Source organism: Leptinotarsa decemlineata, unplaced genomic scaffold (assembly GCF_025532065.1).
Source record: "Leptinotarsa decemlineata unplaced genomic scaffold, Ldec_3_MD MMD2_tig00078422_RagTag_RagTag, whole genome shotgun sequence".
Classification (NCBI taxonomy): Eukaryota; Metazoa; Arthropoda; class Insecta; order Coleoptera; family Chrysomelidae; genus Leptinotarsa; species Leptinotarsa decemlineata.
The window spans coordinates 20,226,807-20,250,560 of NW_027412747.1; the positions used below are offsets into that span (position 1 = coordinate 20,226,807).

At 36.0% G+C, this 23,754-nt stretch overlaps 1 protein-coding gene across 2 annotated transcripts in view; it reads left to right on the top strand.

The window, feature by feature from the left end:
* Gad1 (glutamate decarboxylase) overlaps positions 1 to 23,754 on the top strand; it is a 142,734-nt gene that overhangs the window by 72,575 nt on the left and 46,405 nt on the right. For both annotated transcript variants that reach the window (XM_074186450.1, XM_074186451.1), the window contains exon 3: positions 783 to 1,019. In XM_074186450.1, the coding sequence (XP_074042551.1) occupies positions 783 to 1,019 (237 nt within the window). The remainder of the gene's footprint in view (positions 1 to 782; positions 1,020 to 23,754) is intronic.

Here is a 23,754-nt window from a genome sequence, read left to right on the forward strand (position 1 = left end):
GAGTGCTTTCACCTATCCCCTCTTCCCTCTCACCGCTTTATCGGTTTTAGAGGAAGCTACCGTTTGGCGGGAGTTGGTTATGTTCCGCTTGATTGGAGGTTTCGATATGTTGCGTATCTCTACGCTAGCTTGGCTAAATGCGTTGTTGGACAACATATATGTGCCTTCTTCGAATTTTCTCCTAAACCAGTATTCCTACTTGTGGATGATTTCAGCTTGAGCCCACTTGATGTTATGTTGATGAGTCCAAACATGCTCTGCTATTCTTGATTTGCTGATTTCTCCTCGCTGTGTGTGTTTCTTGTGCTCGGCAATGCGAACTTTCAATGACCTCTTAGTTTCACCAATGTATCATTCTCCGCACTCGCAGGGTATCCGGTAATCGGAATCGCAGTCCGCGTTGGGTGGCCTGGTTTTCGTGAGGCTGCTACGGATAGTGTTCCCAGATCTGAAGCAGGTTCTGATGTTATACTTGGACCCGATCCTTCTTATATCCTTTTCGACAATCCTCTGTAGGGAATTACAAGTACTGGCTGTGGCGTGGGTGGTTGTGTGGGAAAGATTGTCATTATCTATTGTCAAAGTTCGAAAGTCTCTTTTGGAAAACTTTATGTATATAATTTGTAATAGTCATATCGATCTGAATAAAATACTATATTATTATCATAATACTATTCTATACCTGTTAGAAATCACTTGTTAATGAAACTTCATACTTCATACCAGCACTGAGTGCTGAAGTACTTACTGACAACAAATTAAAAAATTATTCATTTTTTCAGATATTTTACCGTACAAGGTAGAGAGCGAAAAAACAACTAGAGAGTTTCTGCAGAAAGTTGTAGACGTCCTGTTGGACCACGTGAAGGCTACAAATGATCGCAAAGAAAAAATTCTGGATTTCCATCATCCCGAAGATATGATTAAACTGCTGGATCTGAGAGTTCCTGAACAAGGAGTATCGCTTCAACAGCTGATTCACGACTGTGCTACCACCCTAAAATATCAAGTAAAAACGGGTGAGTTTCCTAAAGCATAACTTAACAACAGATGTTGAGATGCGTGTAAATTATTAAGAGCAAAAAATATATGTATTACAACAATACAATATTTTTATTCGTCATCTGTACATGTTGCATACAAAATGAGGTTTACATCTTAAAATTAGCGACGAATAAATTTAAAATCCACTGAGGGTTTAGAACCCTGTGTGTTGTTGAAAAATAAAATACAAGTGCAATATAATGATATACATACATATAACGCAATCAAATGCAAATTTTAAGAAATAGGTTATATAAAAAGACGAATATTAATATTAATGATTAATACATAAAAACAATTTGGTGTAAGTGAATATCATTAATTCTCCACATATTAAATACAATTACTAGGAGATATGTGATAAAGGACCACTCTTTTGTACCGTAGACACATATACCTAAATACACGTATATACGTGCACATAAACATGTTCACATACTTACGCACAAAATCATAGCCTTAGCAAATATGAATTAAATGTAGGGGGGTATAAATCATTTCTCTAATTTGTGTAGGTATAGTAGTAGTTGAATAAGATGGAATTGTGTGAGCTTAGTATAGTTAAACTTCAAAAAGTGTATGAATTTTTTTCCTGTCAGTTGTTAAAATAATTTTTTTTAATTCTGTTTTGAATTTTTCCTGCGGTTTTAAATTTTTTATAGATTCTGGAATGAAGTTATAAACTTTAGGAGCTAGATAATGGTAACCCTTCTGAAAAATTTTTTTTTGAGAAACTCCAAGCATATTTAGGTGGCTCCGCGATACTCCTCCCCATTCTATTACCCCATAATTCAAATGTGATTCAACCAAACTCTGGTAAACAATTTTTCTCTGTTGATAGTCGAGGTAGGGTTTTATTTGCTTGAATCTATATAGAATACATCGCAATTTTGTAACTGAGTAATTAATGTGCTCATCCTATCCCAGATATGGGTCCAAGATAATTCCTAAATATTTAATTTTTTTTTCAGGTCTAATCAAACAATTTTTTTTCAATAAATTGATGGATGCAGCCTTTATTACGTGGTAGGAAATCATTATGAAGAAAAGAGAATTGAAACTTTCTATGTTTTTTACCACTTTTATTTGTAACCAACGTTAATACAGTTTCAAACTTATGCATTAAACTAACAATGGTTGATTACATTAGCCCTTACATAGCAACACTATAGGAAATATTAGAGGTATTTAGCTTGATTGAGTACCTGAATTTTGTTTACTAGTGACAATGTGGATATGCTAATTTGAAAACTGGTGAGTGAACTAAATCGATTTGATCATTTAACAGGTTGCAACCGCAATGTTAATGCTTGTGAATTTCCAAGGATTCCAAATAATTGAGTTTGCAACCCTTCCTTGCCTAGTGCAAAATTTACGTATCGTTTAGATTCGGGAACGTTTTTGGAAATTTCGACCACATTGTCCCACATAAACACTGTTACAGTTAAGCTCATAAACTCCAGATTTCTCCAACTTGTCCACTTTAACTTTGGCACTGTTAAATGATCAAATCGATTTAGTTTACTCACCGGTTTTCAAATTAGAATATCTACATTGTCACTAGTAAACAAAAGTTAGGTACTCAATCAAGCTAAGTACCCCTGTTATTACCTACAGTGGTGTTATAGACGGGCTAATGTAATTAATCATTGTTAGTTTAATGTATAAGTTTGAAAATGTCCTTATAGGACGAAAGTGCAGTAACATTACAAATAAAAGTGGTAAAAAACAGAAAGTTTCAATTGTCTTTTCTTCTTTATGAATTTTATGTATCCTATGCTTTTTGGATTTCTTATTGGACTCTTACAGAAGAACCGAAATGGGTGATAACTCAATGAATAAGTATAATGTTCAAAAGGGGTAACCACATTCTCTAATATTGACATATACCATTTGTGTCACTTCATGAATATCAATATTTATAAAACCAGAACTGATAAAATATGACGTTATTTCAAGAGTCCGTTTTCAAGAGTCTATTTTGAATTGTTATATCTCAGCACACTATTGCCAACGTAACATGAGTCGATTAATTTCGTCAGTATGAAATATGCTTGGGATTCGATGGAGTCAACGAAGACCCTTTTTTGTCTGGTCCCGATTGGCGAAGGTTCTACCAGTCAGAAAGTTTTCGAAGTGCTTGAAGAGATGTTAGTCGGTTGGCGAGAGGTCTGAGAATAAGGAAAGGTGGGTGAGGCAGAACTTTGACGCTCAATGCGTTTAATTTTCGGACGATGATTTGGGAAATGTGCGGACGAGCGTTATCGTGAATCGGACTTTTTCGGTACATTTCGCCGATTTCTTCACAATAGGACTTTGCTGTGATGGTTTGGCCCGGTTATAGAAAGTTATAGTGATTCACACTAGCCGTTTTCTTTAAAGGACAAAACACAATCAGTACAGAAAAATCCTTGAGGCGCTCTCAGAGGGGTGCCTGTGCGAAAGTAGCGATTCACATTGGATTTGGATCGCTGGAGATTAAAGCCATTTGGAAAAACATTCAGAAAGTTAATTCAACATGAACGCAGTTCTCCAGATGGAAAAGTTGCTGAGGTGTGTACAGTTGTCTGGTTTGGAACAGTTTTCCAAGCTTTTGAGAAGCAGCCTTTACAATTCCAGCGACATGATTGTGCCAAGACTTATTGGTGTCCATTTTAACCCTCAACAATCGAAGCAGAAAGCGGAATTCTCTGTCTTGACATTATTATATCCGGTTCTGAGACATTTATCTTCTTTGAGAAAACCGATGCCAGAGTTTTTGTGTCATTGAATTCATCCTAGTTGCTTTCACCCCAATTTGAAATCACTTCCAGATCCTCATTGAGATATGCAACCTCCTGCTGCCGGTGAAGATGTGCCTCCGTAGTCGATGTCCTGGAATCCAAATGGAATGACGAGACAAGTGTGCTGTTGTCAACAAAGCAATATATTGGACTCCTGGTTTTTTCAATAAGTCGTTGATATACAATGAAAAGAGGATTGGAGACAATATGGATTCCTGGCGGCTACTTGCAGGGAACGTTTTTTCAGAAAGCTGTAGAGACATACACGAACATTATCCGACTAGCATCGAAGTTTGGTCAGCAAACCCTCGTGTTACACACGGTCAAAGGCCTTAAAATATCAGCTCTTGATTCTCCATGTTTCTCGATTGCGTTATTCCAAATATGGAAGACATACGATAGAAGGTCGCCTATTGATCTTTGTTTCCGAGAGCTATAATGATCGCTCAAGATTTTGAAGATATGTATATTTTAGATATGGTGGTTTAGGACTTTCTCCGTAATTTTTGATATCACTGATAGCAAAGCGACTGGTCTATAGTTATTTGGAAGATTTTTCTTGCCATTTTTGGGAATAGGCTGTTTGGCAATACAGTTGATCGTCATGCGTTAAAAATTACATTTTCAGATTATTTTAGCAATAAGCTTTGTACAAACTAGTTATAAGTCATATTAGGAAACGCTAGTTGAAGTTCCAGCTTATTCATTATTATCATTGTATTGAATTTTAGATTAATTGACAGGATTCAACCTCCACTTATTCGTATACCCGCACTCGTGTTACACAAGCGAGTTAATGATATGAGACAAGTTGTCAAATCTCGCAGGCAGGGTAAATATTTCCTAAACAGTCCTGCAGGAGATAATAATTGAATCAGTGTTAGATATCTGCGGGTGAGCTATTAACAGCCTATTGAGCAAAGTGGGGTGCCGCAAGCTATCGGACCGATATTGTAGCAACTTCAGACACTTCCTGCGAGGGAATGTTTCCTGCGTGAAATTGACGGAGGGTCGAAAAAACAAACTGATAATGCGGAAAGACATTTTTAGCTTTATCTCAAGCCGTTTTGGCAAGGGAGCTAGGAAAAGATATATTGCGGTTTCATACACACAGAATGCCAACATTTTGAAACGAATTTATAATGTACATAGTCTGTAGCACCTTCCATAGTCCATTTGAATGTAAACACGAAAATGTAAAATAAGATAAAATAAGGATATATTGGTCTTCATAATAAAATAGTACATCAGTCAAACAAAAAATTTACACAATATTTAAATTCACATTTGAAATATAAGAGAAAACTAGCTACAAAAGTGTCATTTCATTAAATTGTTAAACTTTCCAAACTGCGTCAAAGACATCATTTATTTTGTAAAATGCTTGGCTTAACAAGTGCCCGATTCACCTTAAATGTGAGTTTTTTAATTGAAAAGTTTTTCCACTCTTGCGGAAGAGTATTACATATTTTGCCATAAAATGCTTCGGATTGTTTTTTAGTATTCACCAAATTCCTTTTAGCTGTTCTAATGATCTCATTGCTTTTGGTATTGTATCCGTGTTTCATTGCCCCAGTAGTGTGTTTATCTTTACTTTTATGAACGTATAATATGGCTTCAAATATATATAAACATGGGACAGTGAGAATCTCCAGATCAAGAAAACAGGTTGTGCATTGTTCGGACTAGTCAGTCCTACTGTGAATTCCTTTGATTTAAAGTAGAAATAAACCAGGAATCAAAAGTTTCAAGTCAATATCTTCATTTTAATACTTTTCAAATTATTGTCAATGTCAAAATCGTCTTTTTTTACAAACAAACCATGATCAATTATTTTAACATACTAAGTGAAAAAAATTAATTAACAGCAACAACATTTTCCCCCTCGTGATGAAATCACTGCATTTGACATAGTCTTCAATTCATTTTCGTTAAGGCACTCCTCAAACTGAGGAGGTCAGGTCAGGCATCAAACATTTTCAAAATCCAAATCCTAACCCAACTCAAATAGATGAAAGCATGAAAAACTTTCAAACAGACATATCCCAACGTTACACAACGGTAGATTGATTGAACGGTTCATGTATTTTTTCGAAGGGAACAAAAAACATAACTTGCTGTTGTTTATACCTTTCATTGCAACACCAACAGTTGTGGCCTTATCTTTCATGTAATACAAAAATTATAATAGATTTACTCGAAAGATAGGCACAATGCGTACGGCAGCTCTTCGTCGGTATGCACTATGGGTTTCGCTCAAAAAACTTTTCAGTTTCCTGAAATTTCAGCAATTGAATAATTGTGTGTTGGTGCCACACATCCTATTTCGGAACCACTCAGTTACGTAATAAATAAGTCTGTCGAAGAAGAAACATTTTCAGATACTTTAAAAATAACAAAAATCATTCCCATATTTAAGAAAAATGATGAAAGTATGTCGTTGCGCTCTTCTTCGATTTATCTAAGGTATTTGACTCTATTAACTCTGATATTCTATCGAAAAAGTTATGTACTATAAGAATTCGTGAAATATTTTGAAACTGGATATTTTCATATATTAGGTACAGAAGGGTATACGTTAAGATGGAATGGTGTTGATTCGGACATAGTTGACACTTCACTTAGAGTTTCCCAGGGATCCATTTTGGAGCCGCTTATATTTCTGATATACATTAATGACCTGCCAGAGTATATTGGAACATCCTCAATTGTACTTTATGCTGATGACACATCGATTTCTGCAGCAGCAGATAGTCCTGAGGCTATGAAGAGCTCGAAGAGAGGCTGAATATTATCAGCAATAATTTCACGACATGGTGTCATGATAATGAGCTTGTCGTAAATGTAGAAAAATCAATATTGATAGAATTTTTTGTTAAAAAAATATTTATTAATCATATACAGGTTTAAGTCAATAATGTCACAATTCTTCCATGTGAAACAACCAAATTTTGGGTGTTCACATTGACACAAATTTATCTTGGAAATTTCATTCAAACCATGTAATTGGAAAACTTAATAGCAGCTTTTATGCACTATTGCAACTACGTCAAGTTTTGGATGTGAAATCTTTGATTAACGTGTATTCTACACTGTCATACAATGTCATCTTGTGGGGAAATTGTATAGGAGCGGATCGTGTTTTTATAGCTCGGAAAAGAATTTTTCGCCTGATTTTCAATCTAGATAGAATCGAATCATGTAGGCTCTCATTTAAACAAAATGAAATTTTGACTTTCCCAGTAATCTATATCTATGGTTGTTTAGTCTATACGTGGAAAAATATGAATGACTACGAGTCCAATTCTCAGTGCCATCGATATCCCACAAGATCGGGAATTTTAATTAAAATTGAACAACATAGGACTTCAACCTATGAAAAGCCTCCCTTTTTGGCCGGAGCAAGACTTTTCAATTGCCTACCTTCTACTCTAAAAAATTTCTCCGATATCAAAAAGTTTAAAATGAACCTCAAAGAGTTTTTAATTGATCGGACAATTTATTCAGTGGGAGACTTCTAGAAAAATGACTGTACATAATTTGTGTATTATTTATACGTATTTGAATGTATATTGAATATAATAATTGTTTTTTACTTGATGTAACTCCGTTACATTCAAATCTGAATATTGTTGTTTTAATATACTTATATTTAACATTTCCTGCATCATAATTGTATGATCTAAAAGGAATAAAGAGTATTATCATTATTATTATAAAATAAATGACACATGATCTGGCCGACTGTGAAACCAAATCTAATCAAATTGAGTTCTTCAAATCACAGCAATGAAGTGAATCTATAAAAATCAGATATTCTGAAGATAATTGATATTCACAAAACACTGGCTGGTAAATTGAATAAGGGTAGAAATCAAAATCTGAATGTGCTCCAAATTTGTCATTTAAATATGTGTAAAACAAATTATAATAACTCAATGATGATCGTAGGTAAAAGTACGCTTTCATTTACCTAAGGATAGTCCAGGTAAAAATATTAGGAAAAGTATTACTTATAAGATTCATGTCATAAAAAAATAATTAATAGAAATGGTGTTAAAAATGACGTCACCAGAGTATACTCAGTTCAGGTTTAAATTATGAATGGATCAACTCAAAATTCAATAATTGTACCATATCAGAAAATCAGTATTTCTAATGCAAAAAGTAGTTATTTTCGGAAAAATGAGTCAAGTGTAAGTAATATTTGCCTGTTAGTTTCTCGTTGAGCTGTAGCTGCAGTTTTCTTCGACCAGGAACGGGACAGACTTGGAACACGTACTTTTCTAATTGATAAAATGGACTTAGACTATCTTGTGGACGTGGACAATGACATTTATCGAACTGGACGAATGAAAAACCCACCATTCAGTAAATTAACTGAAAATGTATTCCGTAAGGCAATCAGGGATAGAAGCCCTTGTTCTACCCTCTTTAATGGTTCCAGACAAGTTCTGTAGAAGTGCTTCTGCAGAAAAACTATTGAAAAAAGTCTCCAATACCAAAACCCTGATAAACCTATTTCTATAATGAAAATTCATACAAAACTTCGATTCACTAAAAGGTGAATCTCATATGCAACTGAAAGGATCGAAATGAATTTTCATACCTTCCTAAACGAAGGGTTCCGTTAACCAATCGAATAACGTTTTCAAAGAAATGGCGTCGCTCGTTCTAGAAAAGTGGTTCTGACCCTGTAGAATCATCAGGAATTGCAACCTTTTATGGAACTGTCGAAATATATATATGAAACTATGTCCGAAACAATATCGTTCAAATTCTTGAAATTGGACCACACGGCTCACCACTAAACAAATCCTTTCTCGAGATTCTCGTTCATCACCCCTCTTTTCCAAAATGGCACCTCTCCTTGCCGTTCTCATGATGAAGGATCACCTACCGCGCAAGTCTATTTCGAGGAATTCACCCAAATAATTTTGGCAACACCTCATTCCTGACTTTCGGTTTAACGAAAATAGAAAACCTACCTCGAAGGGATCCGAATAAATCGGTCCTATTGGAAAGAAAAATTTATCAATCTGTACCAGAAACTAATTATCATATTTATGTCTCCAATAAATGAAAATATTAGCCAGGCAAAAGGTGTAAATTTGATTGCCTACTCCTCAGGAAATTTTCTTCAAAATCAATTAGGATTACTTTCGGTGAAATAAAAATTAAATGAACAGTACAGTAGGTTTTTATAAACGCTACACAGTAACATAACAATGGATATCCTCATGGCCTTCAAGGTCTCCAGAACTTACACTACAGGATTATTTCCTGTGATCATCAAGTCTGTGTAGATAGACCACTCACTGCCCATCGAACCGATCATTGTTGGAAATATTCAGTAAAAAAAGTATTACAGCCTACTCAAAACACCGCCCAAGAACATTTACCAAATCGTAATTAAATTTTTCAATCAAGCCAGATTAACCACATCGTTGGCTTATCGCAACCAGGATGCATCCGCAATAATCTGGAAAATTTATGTAAGCCCAAGTAAAAAGATGCACCCCAATCTATTATTATGCCAGCCACAATCTGCTCAGGGGTAGATAACATATTATCATTGAATTACAAACCACTCCGCGCTACAAAAGCAAACAGAGATTTGATTGAGCAACAGGACTTGCAAGTTTGCTTTGCTTGCATAGGCGTAGAGTTATTGAAATTAATATAGAGGGTGAGAAGTGTTTGATTTCAGCAGAAGAACACCTCCATTTTTCAACTCTACTTGAAATGTGTCCTAATAAGACCTACATTTCCTTTGAATTCGATTCTATTCCCATGTTTGCAACCATTATTTCCAATAATTTTTCAAAATTTTCTCAATGTTGATTAATATTTGATCAATATTACATCTGAATTGGACCTGATATTACTAAGACAGATATTTTCACTTGAAAATGTCATTCCATCGAAAGTTTTTTCAAAAAATATAATCTTATAACGTCTGGATTCATCGAAGAGAGAAGTAGGTAGTGATAACATAGTTTACAAATGAAGAAATATTTAGCGGAGTTTTATGACAAAGAAATTACACACAGTATATGAAAACAACCTTGACAAAAATAGAATTATTCTTCCTGTTGATATTATAAGAAGGCACAGAAAGACAATATATTTTTGTTATCTGTTTCTTGGAAATTATGACTTCAAACTTGAAATTTCTACTTTGATCTCGACATTTGAAAATTGATTTCGAAATTACGAACATTCAATATTAAAGCAGGAATTTCAAATTGTAGAGGTGCCACTGTCACAAATAATTTTGATAACCACGCACAGGCTGAACCTTTGTGGGTTTTAATTTATTTATTTGCTTAACTGATAAATCTACTGACAATGGAGAATGTTCCTCCTGACGAAAATAAAGTAGTTTTCATAAAAAAGCTCTAAAACAACGTATTTTAAACTCATCATTTCAACCTTCTTCTAAAAAAAATATTTAAATACTTAAAAAAAGAGGAATGAAATAATGCATTCAACATTTAAAGGGATTCGTTTCTATTTCACCATTTGGCAACATCGGTTATAGCTAATAAAGGACAATGAATCTGTTACCTGTATGAGACAAACAAAGATGACATATTTCAGAGGCGTGCTGTTCTGTTTACTTATGTTCCGAGCTCCGAGATATTCTGTGACATATGACATTTTATGCATCTAACCTATCTTCCTCTATATAATTAAATAACAAAACAACTGTTGTTTATGTGGCTTGTGGAGGTGGTATTGAACTATAATTTATATTTTTCCCTAATTGTTGATTTATAAAGATAATTTTCCTTTTTTAAAGTAGAATATCTAGGTACGTATAAATTATTTCAACTTGATATAGGCGCTATTGCCAATATGTGAATTAGAAACAAATCCCTTTAAAAATTAAAACCCGACATTTGGAACATCAATTTGAATACTTTTTGAAGTGAATTTGAAAAACTCATGAATTAAAGTCAACTTTATTTTGTTCAAACTTGCATTTGCTGTAATAACCCAAATTGAGGAACATTCCTCATTCTCTTATAAATCCTCATATGTTTTTTAAGCACTGCAAATTTAATTGAATGGTAAATGGATAAAATTATTATTATAAAAGTCTAACTTTTGATATTGAAGTTGTAATTTCTAATTTGAGATCATAATTTCGAGTTTGAAGTGGAAATTTAGAGACTGCAGTCGAAATTTTGAGTTTCAAAGACGTAATTTCCAAGATTTTAACAGATTTTTTAACAGATAAAGGTTGCAAATGATTTTCGCGTCTCCAATCAGGCGGATGGCTCTTTTCTGGATGGAATCCATATGCTTCAAGGTATGTTTGGGGGCGGAGCTCCATACTAGAGAATAATTCTCCAAAGAAGGTCTGATCTCAGCTTTATAAGGCTTCAAAAGTTGCTGAGGTGTGTACAGTTGTCTGGTTTGGAACAGTGTTCCAAGTTTTTGAGAAGCAGCCTTTGCAATTCCATCGACATGATGAGCCAAGACAAATTTGTATCCATTTCAACCTCTAAAAATTATCGAAGCAGAAAGTGGAGTCTGTCTAGTCTTCATTATTTCCGGTTCGGAGACATTTATCTTTTTGGAAAAAACCGATGCTTGGGTTTTTCTGGTATTGAATGGAACCTGGTTACTTTCACATGTGCATCCCTTTGTGGAAATAGGCTGAATGCGCAATCTTCCAACAAGGGGGAGAAACCCCTTCCTTGTATGACAGGTTGAAGAGTTTATAAAATACTGGTGCGAGTTCATTTGCGCACTTTTTAAGTACGATGACGGACACTTCATCTTTCCCAGAAAATCGACTGGTGGGACGCAAAGTGTTCAGCTAGTAAATCATAGAAGACATCGTGTTTCGTATAGGTTTCAAAAGTAATTTTCACCATTTCAGAATTGTTTGTGAAACATCGTTCTGTCACCAACGATGATGATTCAATTCATCTCTCGTGAAAATTGGCTGTTAATTTTTTTCTAGTTGAATACTAAACTTTAGATATATGACGTATATTAACTACCATACATGAACATTTTTCAACTTTCTGAAAACATCTTCATTATTGATTTTTCCCAAAGAATGCTGATGGAATGATAATTTGAGTTGAATTTTTTTGTTCATATTTCTTTGGTACGCCACTGTCTTATGAATGGCAGGAGTATCGAGTGTTTTCAGTGGCACGCGTCACTATCCTCTGAGGCTTATTGTCGCCTCAAAACGGCCTTGATTGCATTCAATTCAAAACTCCAACAGGGAAACACTATGTTGCTATTCATAAAACATTTTATAGAAACTTACCATCACCCTTGTGAGGAAAACCTCACGAAACTTCAACAATGCTACGGAAAAATCTAGTGGAAAATGATATTGATAGTTTTGGTTTCATGAAATCGTTATGAATGTTGCTATTCATAAAACATTTTATAGAAACTTACCATCACCCTTGTGAGAAAAATCTCACGAAACTTTGAACATACTACGGAAAAATCTAGTGGAAAATGATATTAATAGTTTTGGTTTCATGAAATCGTTATGAAAGTTCTTCTGTTTCATATGAAATTTGACGGAAACTCATGTTTTCGAATACTGAACACAGTATCTTTCGATTATCATATTAAGGGTTCAGTTTTGCTTAAATTATGCTTCATCGAAATATCAATATTTTCAAAACACTTTTTTCCAAAGTCAGCACTCATTTGAATTTTCTGACTGATTTTTCCACAGTAATGTTATTTTTTTCACACCATCTCAAAGTAGATAGTTCAATAAAAATATCATTAAATCTAAAGAAATGAACTCTAAATGTTCAAGCCAGTCTCGGATATACCTACAAAGTAGGATGAATGGACTGATGCCTATCAGAAAACAACTACTTCCCAGGCTAATACCAGGAACGGCATTGGATTATATCCGACAGGCGTCAGTGCAGGAATCTTCACAGAAAATTTCCTGCATATGCAATTGGCAATACAACTGAAATAGTCGACCTTCAAATTTTGGAACGACCACACTTGGAGACCTGTTTCGGGCTCCTTAACCACTCGTCAGTGCAAGATAGTGACCATCATCGACCTAAAGTCAATGATATTCCCTAATTGAAAATCCCCATGCCCCCTCCCGGGTTGTGTGCCCAGGTCGCAAGCTCCCTCCTTACGGAATCATTTCCGCAGGTTTGGACCTGGCGACCCTTTCCTTCCACCCCCGATTCTTAAGGAAACGGTCCTCAATCCAGCTGCTAGGCACTTCAGCAAGATTGATATCTAACCTCTTTTTGGTTGGAAACCAGCCTTTAGGTGCTTTTATTTCCCTACCTAACTTCGCGTTTTAATTATTATTTGGCTCTTGTTTGTCGCGGTATTCCTAACTGAATTTTTGCATAGGGGCCCCCAAAACTAACGGCGGCCAGAATTATGGTAGACGGGCGTTTCTCAGTGAAGCTGAGAGAATGTGATTTGAAAAGCGAAATCGCGGTTTTGCTGAAAGAGAATATATGGTTAGTACACTCTAGAATAATATACTTGCCGGAGCCGCCTGACGGCGACTCGTGGGGGCGGTCTCTGCAGCTGTAGCCCCCATACGAACGACAAGTTGAGAAACTTGTACGAGCTAAGGACTAACGAGGTCTTACCTTTTAACGTGTGATTCCTAAGAAAATGAAATATATTTATTCAAATTGCAGCAGAATTCACAAATGTAGGAGCATTAACAAACCTAGTTCGGTTTCCGGCACAGGGATTTTTGCGCCACTGCTGCTAGGCGAGATTTTTGAAGGCTACAGTTCGCTCGCAATATTTGTTGAACCATGGTTTGCCGTTAGAAGGTCGATTCATTGAAAAAGAAATATATGCATCCATGTATGATGGATATTTGGAGCTGAAACAAACATCGCTAGCCAGGGGAAAGTTCGAAAATGGTCTTGAAAACCCTCCCCTTTAGCTGATCGGTGATACCAAACATTCATCGGTAATTCACTCAACACTGAAATGAGTTTGTGGTCAGAATATCCCAATGGAGACCTTACGGTGACTGTGTAACTTTCTGGATTGGTTGTTAGGTATAGATCCAGAAGACTAGCATATTCTCCATTACATCATATAGTAATAAGCATAAAAGGTGAAAAAAAAATAAAATTTCGAAAAAATGAACAGCATCGATGCACGGAGTACAACATTTACTATTGATCATTATACAGGGGTGCGCAAAAGTCCGGAATAAAATTAATATCTTTTTAACCAGTATTTTAGAAAAAAAACGCTGAAACACTTCAGTTGATTTCACGTTGTACGCATTTTTTTGGAATAAAATGAATTTTTTTTCCAACCCCTTAGCTGCAACCCTCCACAACTTTTTTTTTCAAATGCAAACCTATGTCGTGTATGGGCTCATTAAAAAGCTCGTAAAAAATGGAATTTGACCATACCCTTTATTTTCTTTACTCATGCGGTTACCACGAAAAGAGAAAAAACTCTCTTGAAAAGTTACAAATGCCTAACTCAGTGCTATCTACGGGTGAATTAACGTAACAGATGCTGAAATTGGCCTCCACCCTTGCCTCCACTTGGCAGGCTCCTAGGCGATGGTAAAACCCGTCTACGGAATTCCGAATGGCCTCAGCCGGTATGTTATGTGATACCACTCTAATTCTGCTCTTTAGATCTTCAATATTAGCCGGCCTATTTTGATAAACCTTGTCTTCCATATATCCCCAATAAAAATAATCTAATGCCGTAAAGTCTGGGGATTTTGGCGGCCATTCAATTGTACCACGTCGTCCAATCCAGTGTCCTGCAAATATGTCATCGAGATATTCTCTGGCATTAATACCAAAATGTGGGGGACCGCCGTCCTGTTGGAACCAAAGTGTTTCAGTGGGAATATATGGATCTGTTTCATTGGGAAACATAACAGCTAAATCAGTAAAAAAGTATGGCCCTAATATTCTGTTGTTGATGATGCCTGCCCATACATTTACTTTCTGAGGACGCTGCGTACGAGCTTCGCATATCCAGTGTGGGTTTTCCTAACTCCAGAATCGATAGTTGTGCCTGTTAACTACTCCATGTGAATAAAAAGTAGCTTCGTCCGAAAAGAATATGTTGAGTGGAAACCCATTATTCTTGTCACATCGCCTCATTATTTCCTCACAAAATTACAAACGCCTATAATAGTCATCTTCCAAGAGCTCTTGGACAAGACATACCTTATATGGGTGGAAGATTACATCTTCCAAAAAAAGGAAGGATGTAATCAATCTGAAAATAAGAAACTCTATACATGGATGTGTAGATCATGCAAAGAAGTAACTTTCAGACACAAACTGAAAGAAAGTCCTCCTGAAACAGCTACTTTCATATAAACATTGAATTACACGAAAGAAAAAAATTCTTTCGAAACAAATACTTCTATATGAACACTGAATTATACAGAAGATACTTTTCTCTACTCAGTTTGTATTTCAAACATTCGTTGTGGAATAAAAATCAGATATCATTCACATGAGTTCTACTTTGAATGAATGGTAATAAATTGCACTCACATGGAACACTAAAAATAAAAATAAAAATATAAAAATATAATATTAAAAATAAAAATATAACCCCTTCAATTCAATCTTTTTCTCTTTTTGAGGTACACTGGTCAACAATTGCTTGGGATGGAACTAATTTTATGTGTAAGATTTTGGTGAAAAAATAAAATCCACAGATTGTTGATGCTATATTACGTTATCAGTTTTACACATAAATCAATAGAATTTGTTGCGGTGCCTGGCCCGGTTGGTCTGTTCTTAAAATTTGTAAACTTTTAGAAAGTAGGTACTGGTGATCCTTAGCAATTGTTGAGCATGTACATCATCCGCACTTATTTGTTTTTTGCAACTTTAATTCACCCGTAGATAGCAAGCACTAAGTAGGTATTTCTAAATTTTTTAGTTTTTTCTCATTTTCTGGTAACCGCATGAGTAAAAAAAATAAAGGGTATGTTCAGATTCAATTTTTTACGAGCTTTTCAATGAACCCATACAAGACATAGTTTTGCATTTGAAAAAAAAATGTTGGGGAGGTTTGCAGCTAAGGGGTTGAAAAACATTCATTTTATTGCCAAAAAATGCGTACAACGTGAAATCAACTGATGTGTTTCAGCGTTTTTTTCCTAAAATACTGATTAAAAAATATTAATTTGATTCCGGACTTTTGCGCACCCCTGTATACCAAGACACAGTAGAATATTGAGATATTGGGTTATGGAGCTCCAGAACACATGGCAATAAAACGGACAACACTTTTGAAACAACCTTAGTATCATTGACTTTTCTTTTGCTATTTCAGCCGTTATTCAATTCGCTTCTATTTCAAATCATAATACATAATTCGTTGTCTCCACAAATTCCATACCCATTGTTCACTCCTTTCTACTGTTCACATTATTTTTTTAACAAACTCTTGCGAATTTTCGGTCCTAGCATTCTTCCAAGCAATGTCTCTTTTCTCCTCTACGGCGGTGAGGGCGAGCAAAAGGGAAATTAATATGAAAGTTATATCTCCAACGCGTGGAAAGCATCTGCTCCCGCTTCCTCTTTTTGAATAACTACCAACATAAAAAGATAAGCAACGTCTGCACGGGAGTGGATATTGAAATGACTTCGAGGAGACAGATTGCGGAGTTGAATGCGGGGGTGGATATAGGTCCCCGCTCCACCAGGCTTAAAATGCCATCCCACCCCTAGGCCGTTTCGAACTGAAGACCTAATTCATGTCACACTAGATGTGCGCTGCAGAGTGAAATGTGAAATCGATGGAAACGCGGCGATTGCGATTTGGAAGTTGACCGTAAAAACTAAATGTCTTGAGTTGATTCAAAGGCAAAATATTGGAGATTTATGTTTATGCGAAACTTGTTGTTTCATGTCACATCTATGAGATCAATTCACTTTTTTCTTCAAGACAGTACTGAGAAAAGGTAATTAGGTACATATCTTCTGGTGTGGATATTTTCATGTACTACAGGAAGGCATCATGTTGAAGATATTAACTGTTATATTAACTGTTGATATTCACTTGTCCTTGATTCTTCATAATTTATATTAATAATATTGTTGAAGGATTTGAACATTCCAACTTTTCCCTACAAGCGAACGAGCTCTAGATTATTCGCTTCATCGAATAAATACAGGACTGCGGGAGAATGCAAATGACCTTAATGCATTTGCAGAAATCTGAGGCAATAGTAACCTATACCATCTTCATCTAGCTTTTCCTAATATGACTAATAAACAGTCCTTGCAAAGATTATCGTTAAATCATCTGAAAATGGAATTTTCAACAAGTGATGATCGACTGTATTGCCAAACATGCGCCAAACTAAGTGACTGTTATAAGGAAACAAGTATATGTGAGGCACCAGTCAATCTAATAATAACACTGATGATCTTCAAACACGACTCAACCTCTGACGGAAGCAAGAAACTCTTTGGAAGGTTCGAAATGGATTAACATTTCAATCTAACAGACCACTATTATAATATTCATGCAGTCATTGTTCACGGTGGTTCTGGCGTTGAATTTGGTCATTATTACGCCTTGGTCAAAGACGAAACGGACTGGTTTAAGTTTGACGATGGTCGTGTCACGAAGTGTTCTGGCGATGCATTGAATCTTTTGGAGCCTCTGGAGACACTCTACATTTTGTTTTATAAGAGAGAGGACATTGGCAGATCAAGATCTTCAGATGATGTTGTGCTGCAGGTTTTTCCGGGTTTTCCTGCAGCTGAAAAAGCAATTGCGCAACTGGAATCAATGAAGTCGCCCCGGAGCGCCAATTAATTTTTATTATTGTTTTTATTTTTATCGTTGTTTTAATAAAATTTGGAAATCCTTTTTGGTAAATATACTACCTGACCTAAATCACTATGAATGCCTCAAAATAACTTTTTATCACAAATATAAATCCCATTAGTTTTCCATACCAAATAGGAAATCATACAACTGAAACATACAACTGAAACTTTTATTATGGATAATAGATATAGATACAATTGAACTGTTACAATTGAACTGTTACAGAAAAACTGCTGATATTGATACCTTGCGATATTGAAAAGCCTTGTAATATATTTAAACTAGCTGAGTTGACAATTTCATGGACATTGACATTTAATTCGTGAAGTACAGAGGATGATGCTGTAACGCTGGAGCTAGCTGTTGGGATTATTCTTTTAGCAATAGATAGCCTTTTTTTAAGAAATATATTGATCGATGTAACCCTCAGCTACTGTTGTAGAGTTCCATCATCCATGCTTCTTAATATTCGTTATATTTGCTCCTGATTCTGCTAGCAAAGAAGCAGAAGACCTTCTAAAATAGTGATCTGTATATTCCTTTGGTTCCAGGAGGTTCGGAAACTCAACAACGGTAGAGAGCATTTTCCTAAACGTGTTTATACCAACTGGGTTGACACTGCATTTATAATATGAGTATTTCAGAAAAAAAACCTTGATGATTGATTACAGGAGGGCGTAATGCAACGTATTTATTAAAATAGTCAATGATTTTTTTAACAATGCAAAAAGAACGACCTATTTTTGTTTCGTTTCTGAATTTGGAATTTGAACAATCAATGATTTATCCATTAATTCAATGTCTTCTAATAATAAATGGTAAAGCTCTTCACGCCAACAGGCTCCATATATTCCGAAAATAGTAGCAATTTTCATCATCAAATATTTTTTATCTTGCGCCTCATTTAAAAACATCTGGACTAGTTCAAACGTAAGAGTTTTTGATTTTTTGGGCCCATAACTTTCATTTTCCGCTTTAAGGATGCTATTACTTAAAATATTTGCTTGTACTAACACCATTTTTAACGAGCGCACTCGACTTTATCATTGAAATTTTGCTCCACAAAGTTGACGAGTTCCATATTTTTGACTTCTCTTCTAGATAGGCTAAGAAAACGGTTTCGCTGAAATTTCCTTCAACATTTTCAAGTCTTCACCAGTTAAGAAAATTAGAATATGCGATGTCGTACTACTGAGCCGATTCAATTCAATTGAAGTTCTTTTTGCAGCCTCTTCAACACAATTCCTCACTATTGTTCTTCATTATGCAAGACATCATTGTCTGGCAATTATTTACTTCAATTCATGTCGGTTTTATCGTTAAAGATCATAATGTCATTCCGGTATATCTCTGACAACAATGCATTAGCATAAACCCATAATGTCCACTGACACAACTAGCATTGAGAAAAATATGTCTCAACCGGAATGCAGCATCCTCTGATCCGAACATTCCGCCAGCATCCGACGGCATGTCGAAGGGCCCTATTAATCCGGCGTGGGACACTGACTCGATCGCGGATAAAGACGGGGCCGCTTTGAGTGCCCTTAATTACACTTCTCTGGCAGCGGGGTGCAAACTTTCGTGTTTATTTTCGAGGGTTTAGCAGCTGAGGGAGCTAGCTGCGATATACGTCGATAATACCGTCGTATAAAAAACCAATCGTCCGTATATTGGCCTGATTAAAGCTTTCAAAAATGTTGAATGTCCTTTCTCGCTGTATCGCACGATTCCTACCCGTGCTAGCTTTCGCACGTTGGGAGGTAAGACCTCGTTAATCTTTCAGTTGCACAAGTTTCGAGGGTTGTTGTTCGTATGGGGATGACAGCTGGTTAACGGAAAGAAGAATTTCGGCAAAATTTCATATTATCTGCAATCATCAAATACATTTTAAACGTCGACAGCTATCGGGAAAACACTAAAGGACGAGGGAATCTAATCTCCACTCCTCATTTGAAAGGTCAAACTTCCATGTGACCTTTCCTTCCTCAAAGCTTGCAGAACACATCATGTAATTCCCAAGCCATTTTAGATACAAGTAGCATTTTTGACTATTCCAGATTTGCACTCATTTCGGAGGACCATCCAAGACATCAGATACAATATTTACTTCATCAACTTATCCTTATATCGATATTGCAGAATGTTACCAAACTCATAAATGCATCCTGTCATTCTGAACAGTTTTCTCAGGAATAATAATAATAATCGTTTTTATTGTTTCCCAGCTGTAGTTACAAACAAATATTCAGATAAATTACAGAGCTAGTTACTGATATAACAAAAGGCGAAGTTCAACTTAGTAAGCACAGGTGCTACTAAGTTGTTCTTCCACTCAACCCCAAAAATATTCTACCTAAGCTAAGACAAAAAGAAAATAATACATGAAAAAAAATTGGGATTGTTCAAATATCTATTAAAATGCTGGAGAAGGCGTCCATTACTGAGACTTATTCTGGGTTGGGGCAGTTTATACTTAAAGCTGGCTTTCGAACAGAAGGAGTTTGAATCTTTTCCGTGAAACAGAAAGTTCTGAATTTCTTTTTTCTTTTGGTAATAGGTTGATCACTTGACATATATTGACATCCGAAAAGGATGATAATCGATTTAGTGGCATTTAGTAGTAGACAGTGATCTCCTGCCAATTCAATAAATGACTCGAGATCATTGTTGATGAGTGTACATGCGTTTTCTACATTTTGAGAGAGAAAGCTGTGATAGAGTTGAGTTTCACCAACATAAAGGTGATATTTACAGTATTCTAGACTACGCAACATGTTTGATGAATACATTTTAAACAATAGTGGACCGAATATTGAACCCTGTGGCACACCTGACTTTAGTTTTAGATAGCTGAATAGATTACACCCTGGCACACTTTTTGTTCCCTGTTTTTGATGTAACATTCAAGAAGTCTGATAGCACTACCCGATAATCCCATATAGTTTGAAATGGCGAGAAGAAGATCATTTTTTGGTGTGTCAAAAGCTCGACTAAAATCAAGAAGCACAAGTACAGAACAAAGACCCTCATCGGTAGCCCTAATAATGTCATCCACGATGTGCAGCAGAGCAGTGGCGCAGCTATGACCTTTACGAGGATGACCATCATGGAAATGCCGGACATATCAGTGACACCAAGATCATTACTCAGAAAAAAGCCAGCATCACTTATAAAAACCCCAGTCAGTCACACCCAACCCTCCAGTCTTAGTACAGAACTTCTCCAATACCCCGCTGGACGATAACACCCATAGTATTTCGTTAAAAGGCTTCAACTTATTCATAGCACTCCACTCTATCCCCAAAAATAATCCAGACATAATTATTCCTCCGGCAGACGAAGATGAAGCCACTGTAGTACTCAACACCACCGACTACATCGACAAGATGACGACATTAGTGTACTCCCCGGAATATCAACCCACAACCAGAGATCCCACAACATACTTTGAAGAGAAGACCACTCATCAACAACTTTAACATTCCCGCTGACAAGAAGGGAGGTATTATTCCAAGAGAAAAATCTTCTCGTACACCAAAAATATCTCTACCAAACATTCAGCTTCGTTCTATCGTCAGTGCTTTCGGATCTCCAACACACGACCTTGCTAATACTCTCCAGCCACTAGTCGAATAGTCCTCATTATATATCCAAAATTCCTAATTACTGCATTGAAATCCTGAAACTCTTAAATATCCAACAAACAGACATCCTTGTAATTTCTGACATGGTATTCCTTTTCACAGATATCCCACTATCCGAAAGATTCTGCATCCTTCAAACAAAACACCAAATTCCCCAAAATACTCCCAACCTCATCAGCGACTGAGTATCAAGCATTTCCTTTTCCAGGGCAAATTTCACAAACAGGTGTGAGAACCACCCTGAGTTTTCCACTCTATCCAGTTCTTGCAAACCTTCATACGGAAGACTTTGAAACCAGAACCATTGACATGTTTGATCTCAAATCTACGTGTTAGATTCGATACGTAGCTGATGTCTTTGTTATATGGCCTCATGATTTCGATCAACTCCGATCACATTCCCATCTAAAAATTCACGATGGAAGTCGACTATATCAACGTACTTCCATTCTCAAACGTTCTCATAAAAAATAATTCCTTTTCTCATACTGTCCACCGAAAACCTACCCTAAGTAAATGCTACGTCAATGCCAAGTCTCATCATCATCCACCCCAATTGAATTTCGTTCTAAAGTCTCTCTTCACAGGCCTATCAAACTCACTGGCAGCCAAAATAGATTCAAGGAACTAGACAGACTCAAATCCGCCCTTTGCCAAAACGACTATCCCAAATCCAAAGATCCATCCAACTTCAGCAAACCCACACCCCACATCCCACACAGCTCGATGAACAGAGGGAACACTAATAATAATAATAATAGTTATTTCACTCGTTGAACAATATGAAATCATTATAATAAACATTTACATACAGTAACAAGGAAGACGTCCATAACTAAAAACAAATATATATAGAAATATAAATATGAAACAACAAAACATGACAGACACTACACTGTTCATATAAAGGTAATTACAATTTTTTTATCGAGAGTAACTATTAAAACTCGTCAACGGTGTAGCAGTTTCTTTCAATGAGATATTTTTTCGATTGTCTTTTGAATATGCAGATGTTCATTGAGTTCTTAATAGAAACATCTAGCTTGTTATATGATTTGGGCCCAAGGTATAGGTGACTCCTCCGATAGAGGGAAGTTCGGTGAGGATTCGCTATCAACAACCCCCTAGCTCTAGTTGCGTATGGGTGATCTTGCTGGTTTGCGCAAAATTTTTCTTTATTCTTTTAAACGAAGAGACACATCTCGTATATATACAGACCAGCAACTGTGAGTATTTCCAGTTCTTTGAATGAGCTTCTACATGAGTGTCGCCATCCCAAACTAGCGATTATTCTGATCGCGCGCTTTTGTAAAATGAATACTCGTTCAGCAGTGGAGCTCATACCCCAATTCAAGATCCCATAGTGCAAGTGACAGCCAATAGTTGCATAATACAGATTTAGAAGAACCTCTCTTCCACAATGATTCGACATAAATACCAGTGCATAACAGTTCTTTCGTAGTTTATCACATAGTGAATCTATATGAGAACCCCAACTGAGCTTATAATCTAGAGTTGGTCCTAGCATTTTTGTTTCTGCTTTGGATGTCACTTCTATTTGGCTATCTTCATATATTTTAAAAGTTTCTGTGGTGTTCTGCAATGAAAATTTGACTAATGCTGTTTTGCTGATATTTAGTGATAGTGATAGTGATAGATGATTTTTATCAGCCCATTCCATTATTTTTTCATATATGGATTCTGTAGTTTCTGCAAGTGCTAATGTATTACAATCAGTGACCAGAACAGTTGTATCGTCTGCATATGCAACTATATGTACCTTTGAAAGACTATTTAGGTATTGTATCAAGTCGTTCGCATAAATAAGAAAAAGCAGTGGTCCGAGTACAGAACCCTGTGGAACTCCTTGCTTGCAGGCCAAGAACTGACTGTGAACACCTTGAATTATCACTGTTTGTGACCTGTTCTCTAGATAGGACCTCATCCAATCTTGGGCAACTCCACGAACCCTATAGCGATGCATTTTCTGGATTAGTACATAGTGATCCACACAGTCAAATGCTCTAGAAAAATCGATGAACAAACCACAAATTTGTAGTTTGTTATCCAAGGCTATTACTATGTGTTCTATGAAATCATACAAAGCTGTTTCCGTGCTTTTATTTTGCATGAAACCATGCTGGTTTGTCGAAAGTAATTCATTTTTGAGGAGAAACGATGGTAACTGATTTTTAATATTCATTCCGTATAACTTGGATACACTACAGAGAAGACTTACTCCTCTATAGTTCTCATAGCTATTTGAGTCTCCTTTTTTAAAGATTGGGGTAACGATTGTAACTTTTAATTTCTCAGGGAACATTCCTTGTTCCATAGAAAGATTTATCAGGTTGGTCAGAGGATAGACTATTTCTTCCATGCACTCCAAAGCTTTTCTTCTTTATATTCATATAGTTACCGACAGAGTGAGTCAAATTCTGAAGAAG